This window comes from Monodon monoceros, unplaced genomic scaffold (genome assembly GCF_005190385.1).
Source record: "Monodon monoceros isolate NGI ecotype Baffin Bay Population unplaced genomic scaffold, NGI_Narwhal_1 Super_Scaffold_3, whole genome shotgun sequence".
Classification (NCBI taxonomy): domain Eukaryota; kingdom Metazoa; phylum Chordata; class Mammalia; order Artiodactyla; family Monodontidae; genus Monodon; species Monodon monoceros.
In genome coordinates this window covers 51670860-51695810 of record NW_021703780.1, presented here as the reverse complement: position 1 = coordinate 51695810, position 24951 = coordinate 51670860, and the positions used below count along the sequence as shown (strand labels likewise).

At 42.6% G+C, this 24951-nt stretch overlaps 1 protein-coding gene across 1 annotated transcript in view; it reads right to left on the bottom strand.

Annotated features, from left to right (window-relative positions):
- Positions 1–170: 170 nt before the first annotated feature.
- Positions 171–24951, bottom strand: part of CRTAP (cartilage associated protein) — a 34581-nt gene continuing 9800 nt past the window's right edge. The window contains exons 3-7 of the mRNA XM_029244337.1: positions 21337–21508; positions 14209–14337; positions 8022–8167; positions 6802–6885; positions 171–368 (exon numbers count right to left, since the gene is read on the bottom strand). Of these exons, the coding sequence (XP_029100170.1) occupies positions 315–368; positions 6802–6885; positions 8022–8167; positions 14209–14337; positions 21337–21508 (585 nt within the window). The 3' untranslated portion in view covers positions 171–314. The remainder of the gene's footprint in view (positions 369–6801; positions 6886–8021; positions 8168–14208; positions 14338–21336; positions 21509–24951) is intronic.

Genomic DNA, 24951 nt, shown 5'->3' with positions numbered 1-24951 from the left:
GGGGAGGCAGGTGTGAAGATGGGGGGCAAGTGGGGGGGCAGGTGTGAAGCTGGGGAGGCAGGTGTGAAGGGGGCAGGTGTGAAGATGGGGGGCAGGTGGGGAGGGCGGGGGCAGGTGTGAACGGGGGGCAGGTGTGGACACGTGGAAACCAGGCTCACCCCTGGTTAGCTGTAGTGAGAGATGGGGGCTTCCCTTTCACTTCACAGAGTAAAGAGAAGGCTCTGAGGTATCAACAACTTGTACTATTAGGAAAAGGAAGACAAAGAATCTGTGTTTCCTGAACATCGAGAGGAAGTCTCTCTGGCTGCTGGGGGCTATCTGGTCTCCTCCAGCTCCAAGAGGTCATCCACATACTCCACAACCTCTCCCTGTAAGAGACAATAAGACACCTCTGTTAAGCAGGTACCTGACCTTCAAGGTGCTGGTGAGCAGAGACTGTTTCCAAGAGGCAACTGCCAGCCACCCCTAGGCTGGAGCAGCCCTTCCTCCCTCGAGCCCAAAGGGTCTGACTTCTCCCTGGGAGGGACCTGGCTTCCACACCATGTGAACTTGGAGTCAAGTGCTCCAAGACCCCCAGATGGTCTGTGTGAACTGAGCCGTCCAGCCCCTTCTGAAAGACCCTGTTTAGTGTCCTTCTTCTGTGCATCCCTCCCCCAGCCCTACTCCCCTCCCATTAGCAGTTACCCCACAGGAAGACTTTCTGTCTGTTCCCTTTCTGCCTTGATCACCAGACCACGAGCTTTTCAAGGACCAGGACCGTCTTCTGCAGAAACTGGCACACACAGGTCTCAGTAAACCTGCTAGGGGATGGCTGACTGTGTGTAGGCGTGTTACTGCTGGTGCAACTGAAGCAATCAGGCCACTCAAACAAGAGATGCTTGGGTAGTACAGGAGCCCACCTGCTCCCTCCTTTTGCAATGAGCCTTAAGCCTCTACCTGAAACAGCCCAGCATACTTTCTGATTTCCTTCTCTGCGTTGATTCTACTCCCATGACACACCTGACCCACCAGCTGATGACATCCACTCCCTCTACTGCAGAGAATGAGTGAATCACCAAGAAGGCCAAGCCCCTTCCCCTGAGGTCAGTACAGGCAGCCCCACCGATGGTGACCACCCCCTGCTAAAGCCTGGCCCCCCTCATGGAGGCCTCCCTCCCAGGCCAAGAGCCAATTCGCTCCTTTTGATATTTTAACACAGAGAGAGTCATAAGGTCTCTCAGCATTTGAGAATAGTTAGAAAATCTATCAAGTACATGAGACACAAAAGGGATCTTATTATTTTTAACAAATGCTTCTACACATCATGCCTGCAATTAGGAACTCAAGTGATGGGAGTGGAAGACCGCTGCTTGAATAAATGACATTCTTCAGTTGCTTTCTGGACCCCAAAAGGAAAACAGGGTATGGTAGAGGATTACATATATGGCCATGACATCTGTTCCCAGGGTTACTGTTTCCTGCTGTGGGGCTACTGTGAGGTGGGGATGATAGCATTGTTTGCTTTTAGCTCACTACTAAGTGTCCCCGGCAATAGAGATGAAAGAAACACATCCTCCTATAAGGTCACTGGTGTCGCGCTCAGATCTATCGATATTTTCCAGGCACCCATCCCCTAGCTGCTGGGAGTGTCGCTGCTAATGGCTTATACCTATCCCTTCTCTGCATGACTGATCTTGGCCAAAATGAGCAGCCCTGCCAGGGAGCTTATACACCACCCGCTCCGGGCTGCCAACAACTAGTGAGGGACTGAGAAAGGGGATGACAAAAGGCAGAAGGAGCTCTGTGATACAATGCATGCCCCGGAGCTCCCCGCAGGATCAGGATAACCTGACTGCAGGGGAGACCACATGCGTGCGTAGCTCCTTCCCCTGCCCCTCACCTCCTTTCCTACCCAAGAGCATCTATTTCAGCTTGCTTTATAAACGTTCTGAAACTGTAACAGGGCCTCTGCGAAATTTTTAACCAGTGTGCAAACTTTCAGGAGCTCTTACACATATTTCAAGCCCAGAAAGATATAAAGAAGGATACCACAAATATCAGGAGACTAGATTGACGCTTTGTTTCGAAGTAGCATTTTGTCCTTTGGAAATTTTTAAGGATTAACTAAGAATTTTATTGTGTTGGTTACAGTTTATTTCAAATTATTACTTGCCATAATTTGATATATAATTTTAAAAATAGCTCATTCTTTAGAAATTCTTTTATAATTCTAAAGCTTTGATTAATAACCGAACTACTCTGGGAACTTCAATGGAGTCCTGTTATCTTGACAGGTCCAAGTCTCAGAATCCTAGGAATTTTAAAGCCTGGAATAAGCCTGGTCTATTCACTAGATGATTACTAAGCAGCCGTGTGGCTTTGAGTAAAGTCACTCTACCTTTCTGAGTTTGTTTCCTCATCTGTGACATGAGACAGCTTTACTGAATCTCATAAAGGGTCTCTTCTTGTTCTAATATGTATGATTTTTTTTTTCTAAATGCATTGTTTTTGTATGTTAAAAGTCTTCAAAGGGTTCATAGCCAGGAATTCACCTCTGGGAATTTATCCTAAGGAAATGATCAGAGAAAAGGTAAAAGATGTAGTAACTGCTGTGTTATTGATCAAAGCAAAAAGTGGGAAGCAACCGAAATGCGTATAAAAAGAGCTTTACTTAAAAAATACACACCATGGAATATTAGTCATTAAAAAATTGTCTTTAGGGCTTCCCTGGTGGCGCAGTTCTTGAGAGTCTGCCTGCCGATGCAGGGGACACGGGTTCGTGCCCCGGTCTGGGAAGATCCCACATGCCGCGGAGCGGCTGGGCCCGTGAGCCATGGCCGCCGAGCCTGCGTGTCCGGAGCCTGTGCTCCGCAACGGAAGAGGCCACAGCAGTGAGAGGCCCGTGTACCGCAAAAAAAAAAAATTGTCTTTATAATGAACATTAACTAACAAGATTAACAAAACCCACAAAATCATCTCAATAGGTGCAGAAAAAACATTTGGCAAAATTCAACACCAAAACATTTGAAAAAATTCCTCGTTTGTCAAACGATAAAAAACATTCAACTAACTAGGAATAGAAGAGGAACTTCCTCAACCTGATAAAGGGCCCTACCACAGCTAAGAATGTACTTAATGCTGAAACAGAAGGCTTTCCTTCTAAGATTAGGAACAAGACAAGGATTTCCACTCTCTCCATTTCTATTCAACATTGTACTAGAGGTTTTAGTCAGAAAAATAAACAAAAGACATCCAGACTGGAAAAGAAATAAAACCATGTCTATTCACAGATAACATGATCTTGTATACAGAGACTCCTTAGGAATCCATACACATCAAAAAAAAGTTTAGAACTGATAAACAAGTTCAATAAGTTTGCGAGATTACAATATCAACATACAAAAATCAGTTGTATTTCTATACACCAGCAATGCACAACTAGAAAATCAAAATAAGAAAAACAATTCCATTTCCAATAGCACCAAGAATAACAAAACTTGGGAAAATATTATTGAAGGAAGTTAAAGAAGACCTAAATAAGTAGAAAGGTATCCCATATTCATGGATCGGAATATTTAATATTGTTGAGATGCCAGTCAATCTTCAGATTCAGCACAATTCCTATAAAAATCCCAGCTGCCTTTTGCAGAATTTGGCAAGTTGATCCCATATTTCATATGGAAAGGCAAGGGGCCCAGAATAGCCAAAACAATCTAGAAGAAGAAAGAAGTTGGAAGACTCACACTTCCCAATCTCAAAATGTAGTACAAAGCTACAGTATTCAAGACAATGCAGTACTGGCATAAGGATAGAAATCTAGATCAATGGAATAGAATTGAGAGTCCAGGTATAAACCTTCACATTTAAGGTCAACTGATTTCTTACAAGGGTACCCAGACAATTGAATAGGGAAAGAAAGTCTTTTCAACAAATGATGCTGGACAACAGTATTTCCACACACAAAAGAATGAAATTGTACCACTACCTCACATCATATGTTAAATTAACAAAAAAAAAAAAGATTGTAGACCTAAATGTAAGTGTATAACACTATAAAAACCTTAGAAAAAACAGTAAATTTTAGTGATCTTGGATTAGACAATATTTTCTTTGATATGACAGCAAAAACACAAGCAACAAAAGAAAAAATAGATAAGTTGGATTTCATCAAAATTTAAAACTTTTGAGCTTCAAGACACCATTAACAAAGTGAAAAGATAATGCACAGATTGGGGGAAAATTTTTAGAATTCATATATCTGATGGGGGACTTATAACCATAACATATAAAGAACTCTTACAACTCAACAATGAAAAGACAAGCAACCCAATTTAAAAATGGGCAAAGGACTTGAATAGAATCAACATTTCTCCAAAGAAGATATACAAATGGCTAATAGCCATATGAAAAGATGCTCAACACCATTAGTCAATAGGGAAATGCAAGTCAAAACCATAATTAGGTACCACTTCACACCCACTAGAATGGCTATAATAAAAAAGACAGACACACACACATACACACACACACAAAGAAAGACAGACACTATAAGTGTTGAGGAAGATGTAACAGATTAAAACTCTCATACATTGCTGGTGGGACTGTAAAATGATTCAGCCAGTTTGGAAAACAGTCTGGCAGTTCTTTAACAAGTTAAATATAGAGTAATAGGACCCAGAAATTCTACTCCTAATATATACTCCTAGGTATAAGAGAATTGAAAATTTTTGCCCAAACAAAAATTTGTACCCAAACGTCCATAGTATCATTATTCAAAGTAGCCAAAAAGTGGAAACAGCCCAAATGTCCATCAACCAAGGAATAAACAACAGGTGGTATATCCATACGGTAGAATATTATTCAGCAATGAAAAGGAATTTTTACATGTAACGTGATGCATGTTACAACATGGCTAAACCCGGAAAACATTACGCTCAGTGAAAGAAACTAGTCAAAGACCAAAAACCATGATTCCATTCACATGAAACATCCAGAACAGGTAAATCCAGAGACAGAAAGTAGGTCAGTGGTTGCCAGGGGCTGGGGGAAAGGGTCGGGGTGGGCAGAGGGGAAGGAATGGAAAGTGACTACTAATAGGTTTGGGCTTTCATTCGGTTTTTTTTTTTTTTTTGGCTGCACTGTGCAGCTCGCGGGATCTTAGTTCCCCAACCAGGGATGGAACCCCGGCCCTCAGCAGTGAGAGCATGGAGTTCTAACCACCAGACTGCTGGGGAAGTCCCTGGGCTTTCATTTGGGTGATGAAAATGTTCTCAAATTTGAATGCATAACTTTATGAATATACTAAAAAAAACCCACTGAATTGTATACTTTAGAAAGGAGAATTGTACAATATGTGAATAATATCTCAATCAAACTGTTCTAGAAAAACATAACCAGGGAAATTGCTCAAACTACAGTGTTACAATGGAAAAGCCATGATATATAATTACAGTCAAGTTTATAGTGAATATATATTGGAAATATATAGAAAAAACTGGAGACATAAATACCAAAATATCAATAGTAGCTTGCCTCTAGATAATCAGAAACTCTACTGTCCCGTTTTTCCTAAATACTTTTTTCTCAGGAATTCCCTGGCGGTCCAGTGGTTAAGACTCCATGCTTCCACTGCCTGGGACGTGGGTTCGATCCCTGGTCAGGGAACTAAGATCCCGCATGCCGTGCTGTGCAGCCAATAAATAAGTAAATAAATATATTTTTCTCCACTTTACAAACCATAGCGGTCAACCTTGTTTGTGTCTGGTCAGCATTCCTTCCTTTTCAGCATCCTTGTAGTCATATCACAGGCTCTGCTTCAAGAGAACCCAAGCCAAGACATATGGCACATGGGTCACTTCCTAGTTTGTAAAGCACTTCGATGTGCAAAGTGGTATTTCATTCTTCCAACCCTGTGAGGTCAATGTTATCAGCCCCATTTTACAGACGAAGTACTGAGGCTCAGGGGAGCTAAATGCATGCTAGTGGTCGATCCATCTCATGTAAATTCGTGCACAGAAAACAAATTCCACAATGATGTCTTATTTACAGGTGCTTCACTGAAAACTGGGGCAGTGGAAAGAGCAGACATGGAGGCTCAGGGCTCCCGGGTCTGGCCTAGCAGCTCCCGGAACCTTCCTGTCCAAGCTCCTCAGCTGTAAAGTGAGGGGTCAGAGGAGAACAAACCCGCAGCTCTTTCCCAGCTCCGATGGCTGTCTTAGAAAGAGTTTGATGGTTTGTTCCAAACGCATCTCTCTAAACGCTACCCCTAATGATGGCTTTTCTGTGACTAGGCTGCCCCACCACAGAATGACGGCTCCATAACCAGCAGAGTCTCCGCCGTCAATAAAGAAGTCAGCTAAGTAAGACTTAATCAGGAATTTCAAGCAACCCCAGAGAAGGATAAAATGCCTAATATACAGAAAACAAAACAAAACAAACTGACAGAAAAATTGGGATGTGGGCTTCCCAGTGTCTTCAGAGTGCTAAAATTCAGTGTGTTTTTATAATGTTAAAAAATGATGCTTGATGGCACACGGTACAGGAAAAGAAAAAAAAAAAAGATGCTCGGACGGCTCCTGTGATGGGTTCCTGGAGGATGGCTCTGTACTCTGTCAGGAAACGTGGTGCTTCAGCCTGGGTTTCCTAGAAAACCCTTCTTGCCCAGGCCAGTGCTCTGACACATAAAAACGCCCACAGAAACTCTGTTTCCCAAGGCCCCTTCTGTTTCTCATTTCAGGGGCGACTCGGCCTTCCAATGATTTTTAACAAAGCTGTGAGTAATATTTTCTCTTAGCCAGACGTGTGCTAAACAGGAAAACTTACCTCATCATCATCCATTATGTTTTCCTTAGCAAAGTCATGCAGCTCTTTCTGGAGTGTCGTCACGTTGAAGAACTGAACTGCTTCCTGTTCAGACACAAACAGAGAACAGTTTATATGACCAACCTTTTAAGGGGAGAACTGGGCTGGTGGCAGGCGGGGGAAGGGTATGAGCTTTCTTTGGGGGGTGATGAAAATGTTTAAAATTAAATAGTGGTAACGGTCGCACAGCTCTGTGACTATACTAAGACCACTGAATTGTGCACTTTGAAAGCATGAATTTGACAGTATATGAATTATATCTCAATTTGAAAAAAAGAGTAGCCAATCCTGAGTGAATGAAAGTGTGTGTGTGTGTGTGTGTTAGTGTGTGTTGGCTGGACAGTGAAGTTGAAGGAAGATGTACGTATGGCAAACCAGGACAGCACGCACAAATCTCAATGAAAATACAAGTTAAGGGCAAATTAGAAAAGATCTTCTGAAAGTGATATATAATCCATAGGTTTCCCTGAACACATGCAAAGCTGAGTGCATCCATCAAGGGAATTAAATGATATTCATCCATAAACAAGCCTGCCATGGAGCTGTTAAAAAAAAAAAAAAAGTAGGTGGTATGGGTGCGACATGGGAAGTGTTCATGATGAAATTGTTAGAAAGACAAAGCAAGTTGCAAAACAGTAGGTAAGATCCCATTTTTGTAAAAATTGATAGTTACATGCTGCATATACAGTAAATGCATAGCTGTAGGGCAGGATGAGAAAGAGAAAATATGGGATTAAGAAGCAGTCTCGGGCTTCCCTGGTGGCGCAGTGGTTGAGAGTCCGCCTGCCAATGCAGGGGACACGGGTTCGTGCCCTGGTCCAGGAAGATCCCACTTGCCGCGGAGCAGCTGGGCCCGTGAGCCATGGCCGCTAAGCCTGCGCGCCCGCAGCCTGTGCTCTGCAGCGGAGAGGCCACAGCAGTGAGAGGCCCGCGTACCGCAAAAAAAAAAAGAAGCAGTCTCAATTCCTAAGTGAATCATTTCTGTAATGTTTAAAATTTGTAGTGCTTACTGATTTAGAAATGAGAACAAAGATGTAAAATGTTAAAAGAAAAAAGCTACAAAAAAAACTGAGTTTCCCTTCATTTCTGAAATAACCTGTCTCTTAAGATGCAAAGCTGCTTCCTGAAAGTGGGATGAAGAAGAGAACAGGAAACGCGATGCCTGGTGCACTGGCACGTACTGGTCTGGGCTGGAAATGCTCCTCCACGAGCCCCCACTTGTCCCTGTGGTACTGATAATACACCAGGTTCTGCTGCATGACCTTATCGTCCTGGTCAAAGAGCAGGTAGCTGACTGCACAGGGGGCTGCGTTCTTCAAGTCGTTCACTGAAGGCAAAGGAAACAAAAACAGGAAATCAGCCAACCTCTCCCAACCCACCCTCCACTGAATAACACCTTCAAAAAGAGAAAGATCACCAACAAGCCCCTTCTCCACAGACCCTCCTTCGGAATACCTGCAAAGACAAAAGAAATCTTCCCAGGGTGAAAAGGTCACAGATAGGGTATCCATGGGAACGTGGAGGCCAGTTTGGAAAACAGAAGAAGTTCCTCTTTAGGCAGAGACCTATGCAGAAATACCTACTATATTCCCCTCAGGCCTTGGAGACCTGGGCTGGTGTCACAGCCCTGGAACCTAAGCAGGCTTGGGTCCCAAGGCTGGACTGTCCTGAAGCTGAGGGAGCTGGTGAGGACATGCCAGCAAATGAGCCCTCCTTGGACCTGCAGTGCCTGGTCCCCTCTGCATGGGAACCATAATCTCCAGATCCAGGCAGGCCCTTCAAATGCTAAACCAAGCCTAGTTCACCCAAAAAAGGGTCCACCCTCTGGGCTGGAAGAGTTTTGAAAAGTCACCTGGTCTCCACGTCTCCTGGTGGGGAGGTTTCCACCTCCATCCTCCTTCCTTAGAATCGCCCCACCCAGGGATGACAGCGCCCTCAGTGCAGCGGTTTTGCTGGGGCTGCGATTTCTCCGTGGGGTGAAAGGTAAGGGGGAAGAAGGAATGAGACACAAGCCCTTGGGCCTTTCTTCTGGCTCACTCCGCTCTCCTTGACAACCCAGGAACACGACTTTCCTAAGGCTCTGACTGCCCGAGTATCCAAGTTGGGCATGAAGAAATGCTGCCGCCTTGTGGCAGTTTCCCATAACAACAACTTTAAAACCGCTGTTTATGGGCACTTCCGAGTCACAAGGCCTGTGGGGTTGGAAATGACACCCGTCCTCAAGAAATGTCCTGGGGTGATTGAAAAAGATTTCAAAACAAGGCCGACTTTCAAGAAACCAATTTCAAGAAGTAAATTCCACTCACTGTTTTTAAAAATAAAAAAGAAGCACTGGAAAAGATGCTCCACATCGTTGGGACTTCCCTGTTGGTCCAGTGGTTAAGAATCCACCTTCCAGGACTTCCCTGGTGGCGCAGTGGTTAAGAATCTGCCTGCCAATGCAGGGGACACGGGTTCGAGCCCTGGTCTGGGAAGATCCCACATGCTGCAGCGCAACTAAGCCCATGTGCCACAACTACCGAGCCTGCACTCTACAGCCCCCGCGCCACAACTGCTGAAGCCCGCGCGCCTAGAGCCTGTGCTCTGCAACAAGAGAAGCCACTGCAATGAGAAGCCCGCACACCACAACGAAGAGTAGCCCCCGCTCGCCACAAGTAGAGAAAGCCCATGCGCAGCAACAAAGACCCAATGCAGACAAAAATTTTAAATAAATAAATTTATTTAAAAAAAAAGAATCTGCCTTCCAATTAAGGGGACGCAGGTTCAATCCCCGGTCGGGGAACTAAGATCCCACATGCCGCGGGGCAACTAAGCCCCTGAGCCACAACTACAGAGCCCACACACTCTGGAGCCCACACTGCCACAACTAGGGAGAAGCCCACACACCGCAACAAAGAGCCCGCATGCTGCAACTAAGATCCAACACAGCCAAAAATAAAATAAATAAATAAATATTTTTTAAAAAGATGCTCCACACCATTATTATTAGAGAAATGCAAATCAGAACTGCAACGAGGTATCACCTCGCACCATTCAGAATGGCTATCATCGAAACATCTACAAACAATAAATGTGGAGATGGCGTGGAGAAAAGGGAACCCTCCTATGCTGTTGGTGGGAATATAAATTGGGAACAGCCACTACAGTGAACAGTGTGGAGGTTCCTTAAAAAACTAAAAACAGAGCTAGCATATGATCCGGCCATCCCACTCCTGGGTGTATATCTGGAGAAAACCAGAATTCGAAAAGATCCAGGAACCCCAACGTTCACTGCACCACTATTTACAACAGCCAAGACATGGAAGCCACCACAATGTCCATCAACAGACAAACGGAAAAGGAAGATGTGGTACGTTTATACAATGGAATATTACTCAGCCATAAAAAAGAATGAAATGATGCCGTTGGCGGCAACATGGATGGACCTAGAGATGATCATACCAAGTGAAGTAAGTCAGACAGAAAAAGACAAATATCATATGATATCACTTACAGTTGGAATCTAAAAATTGATACAAATGAACTAATTTATAAAACAGAAAGACACTCACAGACTTACAAAACAAACTTATGATTCCCAAAGGGGAAATTGGGGGGGGGGTAGAGATGAATTAGAAAGTTGTGATTAGCAGATACACCCTCATATATATAAAATAGATAATCAAGAAGGACCTACTGTGTAGCACAGGGAACTCTAGTTAACACTCTGTAATAACCTATATGGGAAAAAGATCCAAAAAAGAATAGCTCTATATGTCTGTATAACTGAATCAAGCTGCTGTACACCTAAAACAAACACAACATTGTAAATCAACTATAGTCCATATAAAAGAAAAATTCAATTAAAAAAAAGTAGAACCTGCCGTATTTCCCTCAGGGCTTGGTAACTGGGGCTGGGGTCACATCCCTGAAGCCTAAGGAGGCTTGGGTCCCAAGGCTGCACTCTCGTGGGGCTGAGGGAGCTGGGGAGGATATGCCATCAAACGAGCCCCCCTTGGACTTGTAGTGCCGGGTCCCCTCTGGATGAGACTGCCATCTCCAGATCCAGGTGGGCCCTTCCAAAGCTAAGCCAAACCTAGTGCACCCAAGAAAGGGTGGACCTCTGGCCTGGAGAAGCTCTGAAAAGTCACCTGGTCTCCACGTCTCCTGGTGGTGGGGTTCCCACCTCCATCCTCCTTCCTTAGAATCGCCCCACCCAGGGACGACAGTGCCCTCAGTGCAGCGGTTTTGCTGGGGTTGCGATTTCTCTGTGGGGTGAAGGGTAAGGGGGAAGAAGGAACGAGACACAAGCCCTTGGGCCTTTCTTCTGGCACATTACGCCCTCCTTGACAACCCAGGAACATGATTTTCCTAAGGTTCCGGTTACCCAAGTATCCAAGTTGGGCATGAAGAAATGCTGCCGCCTTGTGGCCGTTTCCCATAACAACAACTTTAAATCACTGCTGATGGGCACGTCTAGTCACAAGGCCTGTGGGGTTGGAAATGACACCTGTCCTCAAGAAACGTCCTGGGGTAGGTGATTGAAAAAGAATTCAAAACAGGGCCAAGAGGATTCAAGAGGCCAATTTCAAGACGTAAATTTTACTCACACTATTTACCTGTAATCCAGAAAGCAAAGATTTCTTGGGGAGCAGCAAGAAAAGCTGAAAGTTTTGGTGTTTTATCCATTATGTCTTTGCCACATTTTCTGATATTCTGGTTGGTTTTTAGAGTTAGTCAGGATTTCAGAGGATTGACCAGTGAGCTTCCAGGGCCTGGAAGTGTCCAGCACACCTCTAAACTCCAGTGTCCTCGCGTGTTCCCAATGAACCAAGCCTACTTAGTGGCTGGAAGATCCATGTTTCAATGTCCATTCACGGGGTAGTTTAGTGAAGTGTCAGCACAGCTTCTCATGAAAATGAAAGAAAAACACGGGCTATATTTTCTTCCAACAGAACATCTGTAAACTGAATCCAAGATCAGCAATGTGTTGATAAAAGTTGAAACTGGGTGATGGGCACCCTAGAGATCATTATACCAACCTCTCCAACATATGTTGTTGTTTTTATTAATTACCTTGGTTTTTCTTTTTTCTTTTTTTTTTTTTTTTGGCTGTGTTGGATCTTCACTGCTGCACACACGCTTTTTCTACTTGCGGTCAACCGGGGGCTACTTTTCATTGAGGTGCGCAGGCTTATCATTGCAGTGGCTTCTCTTGTTGCAGAGCACGGGCTCTAGGCACGTGGGCTTCAGTAGTTGTGGCACGCAGGTTCTGTAGTCGTGGCTCGTGGGCTCTAGAGCGCAGGCTCAGTAGTTGTGGTGCCCAGGCTTAGTTGCTCCGGGGATCTTCCCGGACCAGGGCTTGAACCCATGTACCCTGCATTGGCAGGCAGATTCTTAACCACGGCGCCACCAGGGAAGCCCCCAATATATGTTTTTAAATTTCCAGAAGTTAAATAAAACATGTACCTAATTTTTTCATAATTCTCATTAAAACAGGGTCCTTCCAAGTGTGGCTGAATATAAGCCAACAGTTAACACTGGGGTTGGGGGAGAGCAGGGAGGGGGATGGAGATGGGTTGTTTGCTTTTTTATTTATTTTTTTTTTTGCGGTACGCGGGCCTCTCACCACCGCGGCCTCTCCCGCCGCGGAGTACAGGCTCCAGACGCGCAGGCCCAGCGGCCACGGCCCACGGGCCCAGCCACTCCGCGGCACGCGGGATCCTCCCGGACCGGGGCACGGACCCGCGTCCCCTGCATCGGCAGGCGGACTCCCAACCACTGCGCCACCAGGGAAGCCCGGGTTGTTTGCTTTTGATGTTTCTCTGTACATCTCTGAGATGTTTGGTTCACTGCAATAAGCTTCTCTTATAAGCCTTTTTGAAAAAAAGCTCTTACATTAAATCAGCTATTTATATTAGAAAAGAGGGCTCTTCATAAGCAAAGACACTGCCTAGTGGAAAACTGTCCCCTCCACACCGGAATGTGGTCAATAAATATTTGCTGGCATCATGCTGTGAGCTCAGTGCTGCCTCACAGGAAAGCATGTTCACACATTATATAGAACTAGACTCTTGTCCTCTATGTTAAATAATCCTTTACCAGACAGCTCACGCTGGGGTGACAGTAGCAAATAAAATCTCATCCTTCCCTCCATGAAAGGGGACTTCTGGGAAGGACACCTGTTAAAAATACACCTCAACCTCCTCTTGATCTCAGAAATGTCCCAACCAAGGGACATTTCAGTACATTTCATTGCATCCTTAGATGAGGTTCAGGCCGCTCTAAGATCAGGTTCACTGCTGAGAGAGGCCAGTTACCTTCCTCAGAAAAACATGGTATAAATGTCAGTATCAGAGAATATTCAGGAACAAAGAAGCCATCTTGATTAACGGCAAAAGTTTAAATATTTTTAATTTAAAAACTAAAAAGAGAGAGAGAGGGAGAGAAGGAAAATATTTTTCTTTTCTTTTTTTCCCTTTTTTAACCTTCAGCAGGCAAGGCTTTCAGTGTGTCCTGGAGAGATGAGATGGGATTAAAAGGTAGGTGGGTTAGGTGGCTGCTGAAGCAGAGGGAACCCAACAAAGAACAGGATGGACACAGCGGGGAAGGGGGGCTGTGGAAGACAAGGTCACCTGGCACTCCTCCAGGACATCCCTGAGTCCCCAAGACCAGCCGCCCCTGAGTTTGAAGGGCAGCCTTGGGGAAGCTAGCCAGACACCTGCCAGCAGACCCAGACATTTCATCAGGAGGGTAGAGTTGTCGCTGCTGCAAATGACCCTAGTAACTTCCCGTGCTTGTCACTGAACTGCCAAGGTACACGCTGCTCACGCGAGTGGCACCCAGCAATCTTGGCTACAGAGAGAGGGGGGAAAGCCAGGAAATTCAGGCTCTGAAGTCTGAACTCCAAGTTCCTTTCTTTCTCCCATGTGTCCCCTTTGTCCACTTGGAAGGTTTTGATTGATAAGCTCCAATTTCAGGCCAAGGCAGGACCAACTGCAATGACATTCTAAGAGTCTGAAAAGTAAAGCCAATGATGTGGAAGAAGGGAAATAATGATATTTTTTAAAAAAAGAAAAGAAAAAAGGGACTTGCCTGGCGGTCCATTGGTTAGTACTCTGCGCCTCCACTGCAAGGGGGCATGGGTTTGATCCCTGGTCGGGGAACTAAGATCACGCATGCCACGCAGAACGGCCGAAACAACAACAACCACCACCAAAAGAACGGTTATATAGAGTTTGCCATGTGCCAGTGTGTGAATTTCCTAAGCATTCCATGTCTATCAACTCACTTAATCCTCACAACCATCTTAGGAGGTTAGTACTCTCTGCAGATGTGGAAGCTAAGTCTTAGCACCTTGCTCAGATCTCCTAGAAGATGATTACTTACATTTATAATAAGCAAACTGCAAATAATGATACATGGTAGCCACAAATTTCTCGACTGGATATCCTCCTATGACTGGGGTGAGGTTCTCTTCACACTGTATTTTGCATTCCAGAACTTCCACATAATGATCTGAAAGAACACACAAATTTTCAGGCAGTGTATCCATTATTTCCTTAATGCCGCTTCTGCCCCACTGCCCCAAAAGATCAAGGTAAAAATGATAAATGATAAAATGATAAAAGTAAAATATTCACAACACTTATGATAAAGGGCTAAAATCTTTCATGCACAAAGTTTCCTAAATCAATAAGAAAAAGACAAATGTCCACTATAAGAATAGCCAAAAGGATGTTAATAGAAATTATAAAAAGGGCTAATAAACACTGTGAAAAGATCTTAACCACATTTGAAATTAAGAAATACAATTCTACCTAAAATAATGTAGGCTATTACATTGGCAAAATGTTTAAAATTTGATGATGTCCAGTGATAGGAAGAGAATAGTGAGACTCATGCTCTCATGTTCTGTTGGTAGGAGCAAAATAGGAACAAATGTTTTGGAGTACAATTTGGTAAAATTTATCAAAGGTTAAAATACACATATTCTCGGTAATTCCCTGGCGGTCCAGTGGTTAGGACTCTGTGCTTCCACTGCAGGGGACACAGGTTCGATCCCTTGTCAGGGAACTAGATCCCATATGCATGCCGCAACTAAGAGTTCTCATGTCACAACTAAAGATCCCGAGTGCCGCAACTAAGATCTGGTGCAGCCAAATAAATAAATAAAATAAAATAAAAATTTAAAAATACCTAAATACAGTCACATAGAAAGATGTCAAAGACTACATTTCCCAGCCTCCTTTGCAGTTAGGTTGGGGCCATGTGACTAAGTGAGCCATGAAATGTGGACAGTAACAACTGATGAATACTACTTCTGGGGCTGGTCCCTAACAACCTTCCAGGTGCCCCTTGGCCCCTCCCTTTTCTCCTTTCATTCAGCCAGAAGCGAAAGACTCCAGCATGATGATACACATTTTGCCAGCAAGACTGGAGGAACAGGCACTCTCCCACGTTACTGGTAGGAATGCAAAATGGTACCTTAAAATACCAAATAATTTATGTAAACCTTTATTCTGAACTATCAATCCCACTGATGTTGACTTTGCAAACACACTTCCATACTTAGCAAACAACAACAACCCACTAAAATTCCCCATTGCAGTATTAGATGTAATAGCAAAAGATTGGAACAGCCCAAATATCTATCAGATATTTGAATAAACTGGAGTACATCACTCCCCCAACCCTCAGTGGAGCACTTGGCAGTAATAAAAAGAATGACACAATCTCTACGCACTAGTTAGGATATATTGTTAAGTGGAAAAAGCATAACACAGAATAGTGTTTAAGTATGGTACCCATTCTGTATGAAAGAAGCAGACACAAAAATAAAGGGAAAGTTGGGCTTCCCTGCTGGCGCAGTGGTTGAGAGTCCGCCTGTCGATGCAGGGGACACGGTCCCGGTCCGGGAAGATCCCACATGCCGCGGAGCGGCTGGGCCCGTAAGCCATGGCCGCTGAGCCTGCGCGTCCGGAGCCTATGCTCCGCAACGGGAGAGGCCACAACAGTGAGAGGCCCGTGTACCGCAAAATAAATAAATAAATAAATAAATAAATAAATAAAGGGAAAGTAGGTTTTTTTTTCTTTTTCTTTTTTTTTTTTTTTGCCCGCATTGCACAGCATGTGGGATCTTAGTTCCCCAAGCAGGGATCAAACCCCTGCCCAGTGCAGTGGAAGTGCAAAGTCTTAACCACTGGACCACCAGGGAAATCCCTAGGGAAAGTAGTTTTATATTCACACAACCTTTATAGAAAAAAATGCTTCAGGCAAGAATTCTCAACAGTGTGCTAAATCAGTGGGGGTAGGGTGGGGAGGGGGGCAGAGTTTGATGGACAGCAAGTTGTCCTAGTCTGGAAGCACCTGTCCACAAACTATTAATTTAAAAAGGAAAGACAGTAATTATATTGTGGAGAAACTGGAAAGCACCTCAACCAAATGTTTAAAACTTAGTGTCACCACTTCCCTGGTGGTCCAATGGTAAAAAATCCGCCTTCCAATGCAGGGGACGCGGGTTTGATCCCTGGTAGGGGAAGTAAGATCTCACGTGCCGCGGGGCAACTAAGCCCGTGAGCCACAACTATTGAGCTCATGCACCTAAACGAGAGAGCCCGTGTGCTGCAACTAGATGCTCTAGAGCCCAGGTGCCACAACTAGAGAGGGAAAACCCTCACGCCACAACTAGAGAGAAGCCCGCGTGCCACAACAAAGAGCCCGCTCCACAAGAAAAGATCCCGCATTCCTCAATGAAGATCCCATGTGCTACAACTAAGACCTGAAGCCACCAAAACAAAAAAGAAATATGACAAATAAATAGGAAATGTGATCCTGGACAAGATCTTGAACCAGGGAAAAAAGTTGCTAGAAAGGACATTATTGTGACAATTGACAAAATTGGAATATGGACTGTAGATTGGATAAAAGTACTGTATTGATGTTGGGACTTCCCTGGCAGTCCAGTGGTTAAGACTCCGAGCTTCCACTGCAGGGTGACCGGGTTCGATCCCTGGTTGGGGAACTAAGATTCCACATGCCATACGGCCAACAAAAGTATTGTATCAATGTTAAGTTGCCTGAATTTAATAACTATCCTGTGGAAGTGTAGAGAATATTGTTCTTAGGAAATACACTGAAAGATTATGGGGTAAAGCGTCGTGATGTCCGCAACCTACTCTCAAAATGTCCTGAAATAAAAATAACTATATACACACACATACAGAGAGAATGATAGTAAATGTGCACAAGGTCAAAAATTGGTGAATCTGGGTAAGGAGTATGTGAGAGTTCTTTGTACTACTTTTGTAACTTCTCTACAGTTTTGAAATTACAGTTGACCCTTGAACAACACGGGTTTGAACTGCATAGGTCCACTTACATGCAGATTTTTTTCAATAGTAAATACTACTGTACCATATAATTCTTGGTTGGTTGAATCCCTGGATGTAGAACCACAAATTCGGAGGAACTATGGATACAGAGGGACAAAGGACATGGTGGACAAACTATTAAGTCATACTCGGATCTTCAACAGCACTGAGGGTCAGTGCCCCTCACAGGCTTAGCTGCCTGTGGGATCTTAGCATGTGGGATCTTATTTCCCTGAGCAGGGATCGAACCCGCATCACCTGCAGTGGAAGGTGGATTCTAAACCACTGGACCACCAGGGAAGTCCTGGTGACATTAATTTTTAAGCATTTGGTTAAGGTGCTTTCCAGTGTTCAAGGGTCAACTGTATTTTAAAATAAAACTAAAAAAATCCCTAAATATCTATCTATCTAAGGTATATCAAAGAAACGAATAAAGAAAGGTTACCTTTGGGGGTGAGTGAGATGAACAGGAGAGATGTGGATGGAAGCAAGACTTCTCTGAGTGTGACTTTTTAAAATAGTTTTCACTCAAACATATGAATATTCTATATATTCAAAAAAAAAACTAAACAATAAAAAGGAAAAATCAAGCAAGCCTCCAGATTGAAAACACACTAAAATAAACCTAGATGTATATCCAATTGGTACCACACAGAGAAAAGAACAGATCACAGTAACTGAATATTCTTAGTGGGATATAGTGTAAGGAAGCAGTCTAATAGAAATACAATGTGAGCCACATATGTAATTGTTAATTTTCTAGTGCAACATTAAAAAAAATACTAAAAAGAAACAAGTGACATTAATATTAATAACATATTTTTAACACAGAAATGTCCAAAATATTATCATTTCAACATGTAATCAATATAAAAAATTACTAATGAGATATTCATTATCCTTTTTTTTGTACTAATTCTGCAAAATCCAGTATCTACATTATACTCAGAGCACGTCTCAGATTGGACCAGTCACCATTCAAGTGTTCAGCAGCCACGATCAGCTGGTGGCTACCATGCTGGACGGCACAGATCTAAGGACTAAAAGAACTTCAAAGACATCGCAAATGTCACTCAGAAGTTTTGTTAATATTTATATTGGTGTGATACATTTGAGACCATATTATGTTCATTGTAAGAAAAGCAAATAAATAAATATTCTACGTTATAGAGATGTAAGATTTTCACTGTAAGAAAAAAGTATACAAATAAAAAGTGAAAGAGGGAATTCCCCGGTGGTTCAGTGGTTAGGACTCCTCACTTTCACTGCCAAGAGCGTGGGTTCAATCCCTGGTCAGGGAACTAAGATTCCCCAAGCCGTGTGGAGGGGTTAAAAAAAAAAAAATTGGGCTTAAAAAAAAAAAAACAACAACAGAGGACATACGGGATACAACCAGCAAAATCCAGACTGTGGGAATCTCTATAGGACAAACAACACAGTTTCTGCAATAACAAGGAGAGAAAAAAGAAATGGTGGGAGGATTTATAGATTAAGAGATTTAAAAGATAACCAGGGGCTTCCCTGGTGGCACAGTGGTTAAGAATCCAATGCAGGGGAAATGGGTTTGAGACCTGGTCCAGGAAGATCCCACATGCCACAGAGCAACTGAGCCCGTGCGCCACAACTACTGAAGCCCGCATGCCTAGAGCCCATGCTCCTCAGCAAGAGGAGCCACTGCGATGAGAAGCCCGCGCACCACAACGAAGAGTAGCCCCCGCTCACTGCAACTAGAGAAAGCCCACACAAAGCAACGAAGACCCAACACAGCCATAAATAAATAAATAATTAATTTTTAAAAAATTAAAAAAATAACCAATTTGCTAGAATATGGATGAAGCTTGAGGACATTATGCTAAGTGAAATAGGCCAGTCATAAGAAGACTAATACTGTATGATTCTGCTTATATGAGGTACCCAGAGTAATCAAATTCATAGACACAGAAAGAAGAATGGTGGTTGCTAGGGACTGGGAAGGAGGAAGATGGAGAGTTAGTGTTTAATGGGTACAGAGTTTCAGTTTGGGAAGATGAAAAAGTTCTGGAGATGGATGGTGGTGATGGCTACACAACAATGTGAATATACTTACTGCCATGGAACTGTACACTTACACATGGTTAAAATAGTAAAGTTTTGTTCAAAATAAAAGTTTAAGAAGATAACCAAATGCAATGTGTGGAACTTATTTTGAACATGATTCAAACCAATAAATTGGGAATTCCCTGGCAGTGGTTAGGACTCCATACTTTCACTGCTGGGGACCCGGGTTCAATCCCTGGTCGGGTAACTAAGATCCCACAAGTTGCACAGTGGGGCCAAAAAGAAAAAAAAAAGAAAACACACAAAAAACCCAACAAATTGTAAATTTAAGGAACACACATTTATGACATTTCTGAGATGACTGGGACACTGGATATTTGATGATGAGATCAAGGAACTGTTGTTAAAATTCTTTTAGGTGTAATGGTTCAGTGGTTGAAAAAAAAAGAGTTCTTATCTTTTGGAGGTACCTACTGAAACATTACAAATGAAGTGATAACAACATCTGGGATTTGCTTCAAAATAACATGAGGGATTTCCCTGGTGGTCTAGTGGTTAAGACTCCGAGCTCCTGATGCAGGTGCACCGGATTCAATCCCTGGTCAGGGAACTAAATCCCGCATGCTGCAGCGAAGATCCCACATGCCACAACTAAGACCTGGCACAGCCAAATAAATAAATAAATATATTTTTTAAATAATAATATAAGAGGTAAGTGGGTGGGAATTAGATGACACCCAGTTGAACCTGAGTTGACAATACTGAAGCTGCATCATGGTGACATGGGGTTTCTTTACACTCTTCTATTCTTTGTATATGTTTGAAATTTTCCACAATAAAAAGGTTTTGTTAAGAAAAATAAAGGTACTCTGTGGAAAAAGAGATCCATGAGCAAAACAGTGATTAAAAAACAAAAACAGGGCTTCCCTGGTGGTGCAGTGGTTGAGAATCTGCCTGCCAATGCAGGGGACACAGGTTGGAGCCCTGGTCTGGGAAGATCCCACATGCTGCAGAGCAACTAGGCCCGTGAGCCACAACTACTGAGCCTGCGTGTCTGGAGCCTGCGCTCCACAACAAGAGAGGCCGCAATAGTGAGAGGCCCGCACACCACGATGAAGAGTGGCCCCCGCTCGCCGCAACTGGAGAAAGCCCTCGCACAGAAACGAAGACCCAACACAGCCAAAAATGAATTAATAAATAAAAAACAAAAACAAAAACCATCCTGGATTCAATAACTGTAAAAGAGCTGCCTACCCCAGGGTTTCTGAGAGCCATTAACCATCACAGGGCACAGAGACTCCAAGAGGCAGACGGTGCTCAGGCCAATCTCAGACCTATCTGACCTGGGTCCCCTTCCTGCAAGGTGCAGTTTGAGCATCCGTGTTCCCAAACCACTTAGGGACATCTCTTGGCCATTTCCCATTCTCTGGAGCATTGCTGCCCACTACTGGTTAAGGAGACACCCTAGGGCTATTTATGTGTTTTCAATTGTTTTTCTTTCTTTTTTTTTTTTTGGCTGCACCGTGAAGCATGTGGGAATCTTAGTTCCCCGACCAGGGATCGAACCCACGACCCCTGCAGTGGAAGCACAGAGTCTTAACCACTGGACTGCCAGAGAAGTCCTCAATTTTCTTCATTCTTTCCTGTGTTTTCTAGAATTCCTATAGTAAGCATGAATTATTTTATAGTCAGAAAATTTTTTTCCCAAAAGTTATCTTAGTGATGACTAATTAGAGGTTCATTATACTCTTCATTTTACCTTGATGTGTGCTGAAAAATTGCCATCATCAAAGTTATCTCCCTAAGGTGAGGCATGAGTTGCTTTGGGGCCCATTTTTATTTTTCCAAAAGCCTGTGGGAATCTGTAATCAAGTAGGGTTGATTAGGCAGACCTTCTCTGCTGGCCTGTATCTAGACACCATACTCACTGTTTCTCCAGAAGCTCCCGCCAAACCAGAGGCTGATCCATACATGTGTCAGCCACCCCAGTTACCCTTTCTTATTTAAGCTCAAAAGTTCCTCAGAGGCCACTCAAGTACCTAGAAGGCATGTAGAACCCACAGGGGCAGCTATGCCATTTATGTCGAGGACACAACCCACCACTAACCTGCTATGGAAAGATAGAAATCCTTGAAGTCCTTGATCTCCCGGGAGCCCTCACAGGCAGCAAGACACTCATAAAAGGCCTTGAAGAAGTCAGGAAGGGCCAGCTCCATGTCCGTGATGCATGTCCTCCAGTTCTCACCGTTGTACCCCCGCACGGCTCGGATGAACAGGCTCTGGAATCATCAGAAAGTCTACAAATAATAAATGATGGAGAGGATGTGGAGAAAAGGGAATCCTCCTACACTGTCAGTGGGAATGTAAATTTGTACAGCCACTATGGAGAACCGTAATGACATTCCTCAAAAAACTAAAACTAGAGCTACCATATGACCCAGCAACCCCATTCCTGGGCATATATCCAGAGAAAACTCTAAATTCAAAAAGATACATGCATCCCTATGTTCACAGCAGCACTATTTACAATAGCCAAGACATGGAAGCAACCTAAGTGTCCATCAACAGGTTGCATGGATAAAGAAGATGGAATATTACTCAGCCATAAAAAAGAGTGCAATAATGCCATTTGCAGCAACATAGATGGACCTAGAGATGACCATACTAACTGAAGTAAGCCAGACAGAGAAAGACAAATACCATATGATATCACTTATATGTGGAATCTAAAAAATGTTGCAAATGAACTTGTATACAAAACAGAAATAGGCTCACAAAGTAGGAAAACAAACTTATGGTTATCAAAGGGGAAAAGGGTAGGGGAGGGATAAACTGGGAATTTGGGATTAACAGATACACACTACTATATATAAAATAGGTAAACAACAAGGACCTACTGCATAGCACAGGGAACTATATTCAATAGCTTGTAATAACTATAATAGAAAAGAATCTGAAAAATAATACATATATATATATTCTATGTATAACTGAATCACTCTGCTATACACCTGAAACACTGTAAATCCATTATACTTCAATTAAAAAAACACAAAAACAAACAAACAAACAAAAAGCAGGCTCTGGAAAGCAGAGAGAAGCCAAGGAAGGTCCAGACATGAAGGGAGAGAGATCTGTCCTCCTGAAAGGAATCAGACCATCATCAAGCTCTACTCTCATTAGCTCTGGAGAAACCATGCTCACTCTCAATTATAAATAGGACACCAATCAGTAACTTACCTATATCTAGATTTTTCTACCCTGTTCACAGTGGTACACTTATTTTATTTAATTCAAAAACTAGCAGGCACAATCCACCAGAGGGCAGCCAGCAGAAGCAAGAACTACAATCCTGCAGCCTGCAGAACGAAAACCACATTCATTCACAGAAAGATAGACAAAATGAAAAGGCAGAGGGCTATGTACCAGATGAAGGAACAAGATAAAACCTCAGAAAAACAATTAAATGAAGTGGAGATAGGCAACATTCCAGAAAAAGAATTCAGAATAATAATAGTGAAGATGACCCAGGACCTCGGAAAAAGAATGGAGACAAAGATCAAGATGTCATAAATGTTTAACAAAAACCTAGAAGAATTAAAGAACAAACAAACAGAGATGAACAATACAGTAACTGAAATGAAAAATACACCAGAAGGAATCAATAGCGGAATGACTGAGGCAGAAGAATGGATAAGTGACCTGGAAGACAGAATGGTGGAATTCACTGCTGCGGAACAGAATAAAGAAAAAAGAATGAAAAGAAATGAAGACAGCCTAAGAGACCTCTGGGACAACATTAAACGCAACAACATTCACATTATAGGGATCCCAGAAGGAGAAGAGAGAGAGAAAGGACCTGAGAAAATGTTTGAAGAGATTATAGTCGAAAACTTCCCTAATATGGGAAAGGAAATAGCCACCCAAGTCCAGGAAGCGCAGAGAGTCCCAGGCAGGATAAACCCAGGGAGAAACACACCAAGACACATAGCAACAAAATTGACAAAGAAAAATTATTAAAGGTAGCAAGTGAAAATGACAAATAACATTCAAGGAAACTCCCATAAGGTTAACAGCTGATTTCTCAGCAGAAACTCTACAAGCCAGAAGGGAGTGACACGATATATTTAAAGTGATGAAAGGGAAGAACCTACAACCAAGATTACTCTACCCAGCAAGGATCTCATTCAGATTCAATGGAGAAATCAGAAGTTTTACAGACAAGTGAAAGCTAAGAGAATTCAGCACCACCAAACCAGCTCTACAACAAATGCTAAAGGAACTTCTCTAAGTGGGAAACACAAGAGAAGAAAAGGCCCTATGAAAACAAACCCAAAACAATTAAGAAAATGGTAATAGGAACATACATATTGATAATTACCTTAAATGTGACTGGATTAAATGCTCCAATCAAAAGACAAAGGCTCAAAAAAAAAAAAAAAAAAAGACAAAGGCTCGCTGAATGGATACAAAAACAAGACCCATATATATGCTGTCTATAAGAGACCCACTTCAGACCTAAGGACACACACAGACTGAAAGTGAGGGGATGGAAAAAGATATTCCATGCAACTGGAAGTCAAAAGAAAGCTGGAGTAGCAATACTCATATCAGATAAAATAGACTTTAAAATAAAGAATGTTACAAGAGACAAGGAAGGACACTATAATGATCAAGGGATCAATCCAAGAAGAAGATATAACAATTATAAATGTATATGTACCCAACATAGGAGCACCTCAACACATAAGGCAAATGCTAACAGCTATAAAAGAGGAAATCAACAGTAACACAATAATTGTTGGGGACTTTAACACCTCACTTACACCAGTGGACAGATCATCCAGAGAGAAAATTAATAAGGAAACACAAGCTTTAAATGACACAATAGACCAGATAGATTTAATTGATATTTATAGGACATTCCATCCAAAAACAGCAGATTACACTTTCTTCTCAAGTGCACATGGGACATTCTCCAGGATAGATCACATCTTGGGTCACACATCAAGCCTCAGTAAATTTAAGAAAATTGAAATCATATCAAAAATCTTTTCCAACCACAATGCTATGAGATTAGAAAAAATTACAGGGGAAAAAATGTAAAAAACACAAACACATGGAGGCTAAACAGTATGTTACTAAATAACCAAGAGATCACTGAAGAAATCAAAGAGGAAATCAAAAAATACCTAGAGACAAATGACAACGAAAACACAACGATCTAAAACCTATGGAATGTTTCTAGCAATACAATCCTACCTTAAGAAGCATGAAAAATCTCAAATAAACAATCTAACCTTATACCTAAAGGAACTAGAGAAAGAAGAACAAACAAAACCCAAAGTTAGCTGAAGGAAGGAAATCATAAAGATCAGAGCAGAAATAAATGAAATAGAAACAAAGAAAACAATAGCAAAGATCAATAAAACTAAAAGGTGATTCTTTGAGAAGATAAATGAGATTGATAAACCTTTAGCCAGACTCATCAAGAAAAAGAGGGAGAGGACTCAAGTCAATAAAATTAGAAATGAAACAGGAGAAGTTACAATGGACACCGCAGAAATACAAAGCATCATAAGAGACTACTACAAGCAACTCTATGCCAATAAAATAGACAAGCTGGAAGAAATGGACAAATTCTTAAAAAGATATAACCTTCCAAGACTGAACCAGGAAGAAACAGAAAATATGAACAGACCAATCACAAGTAAGAAATTGA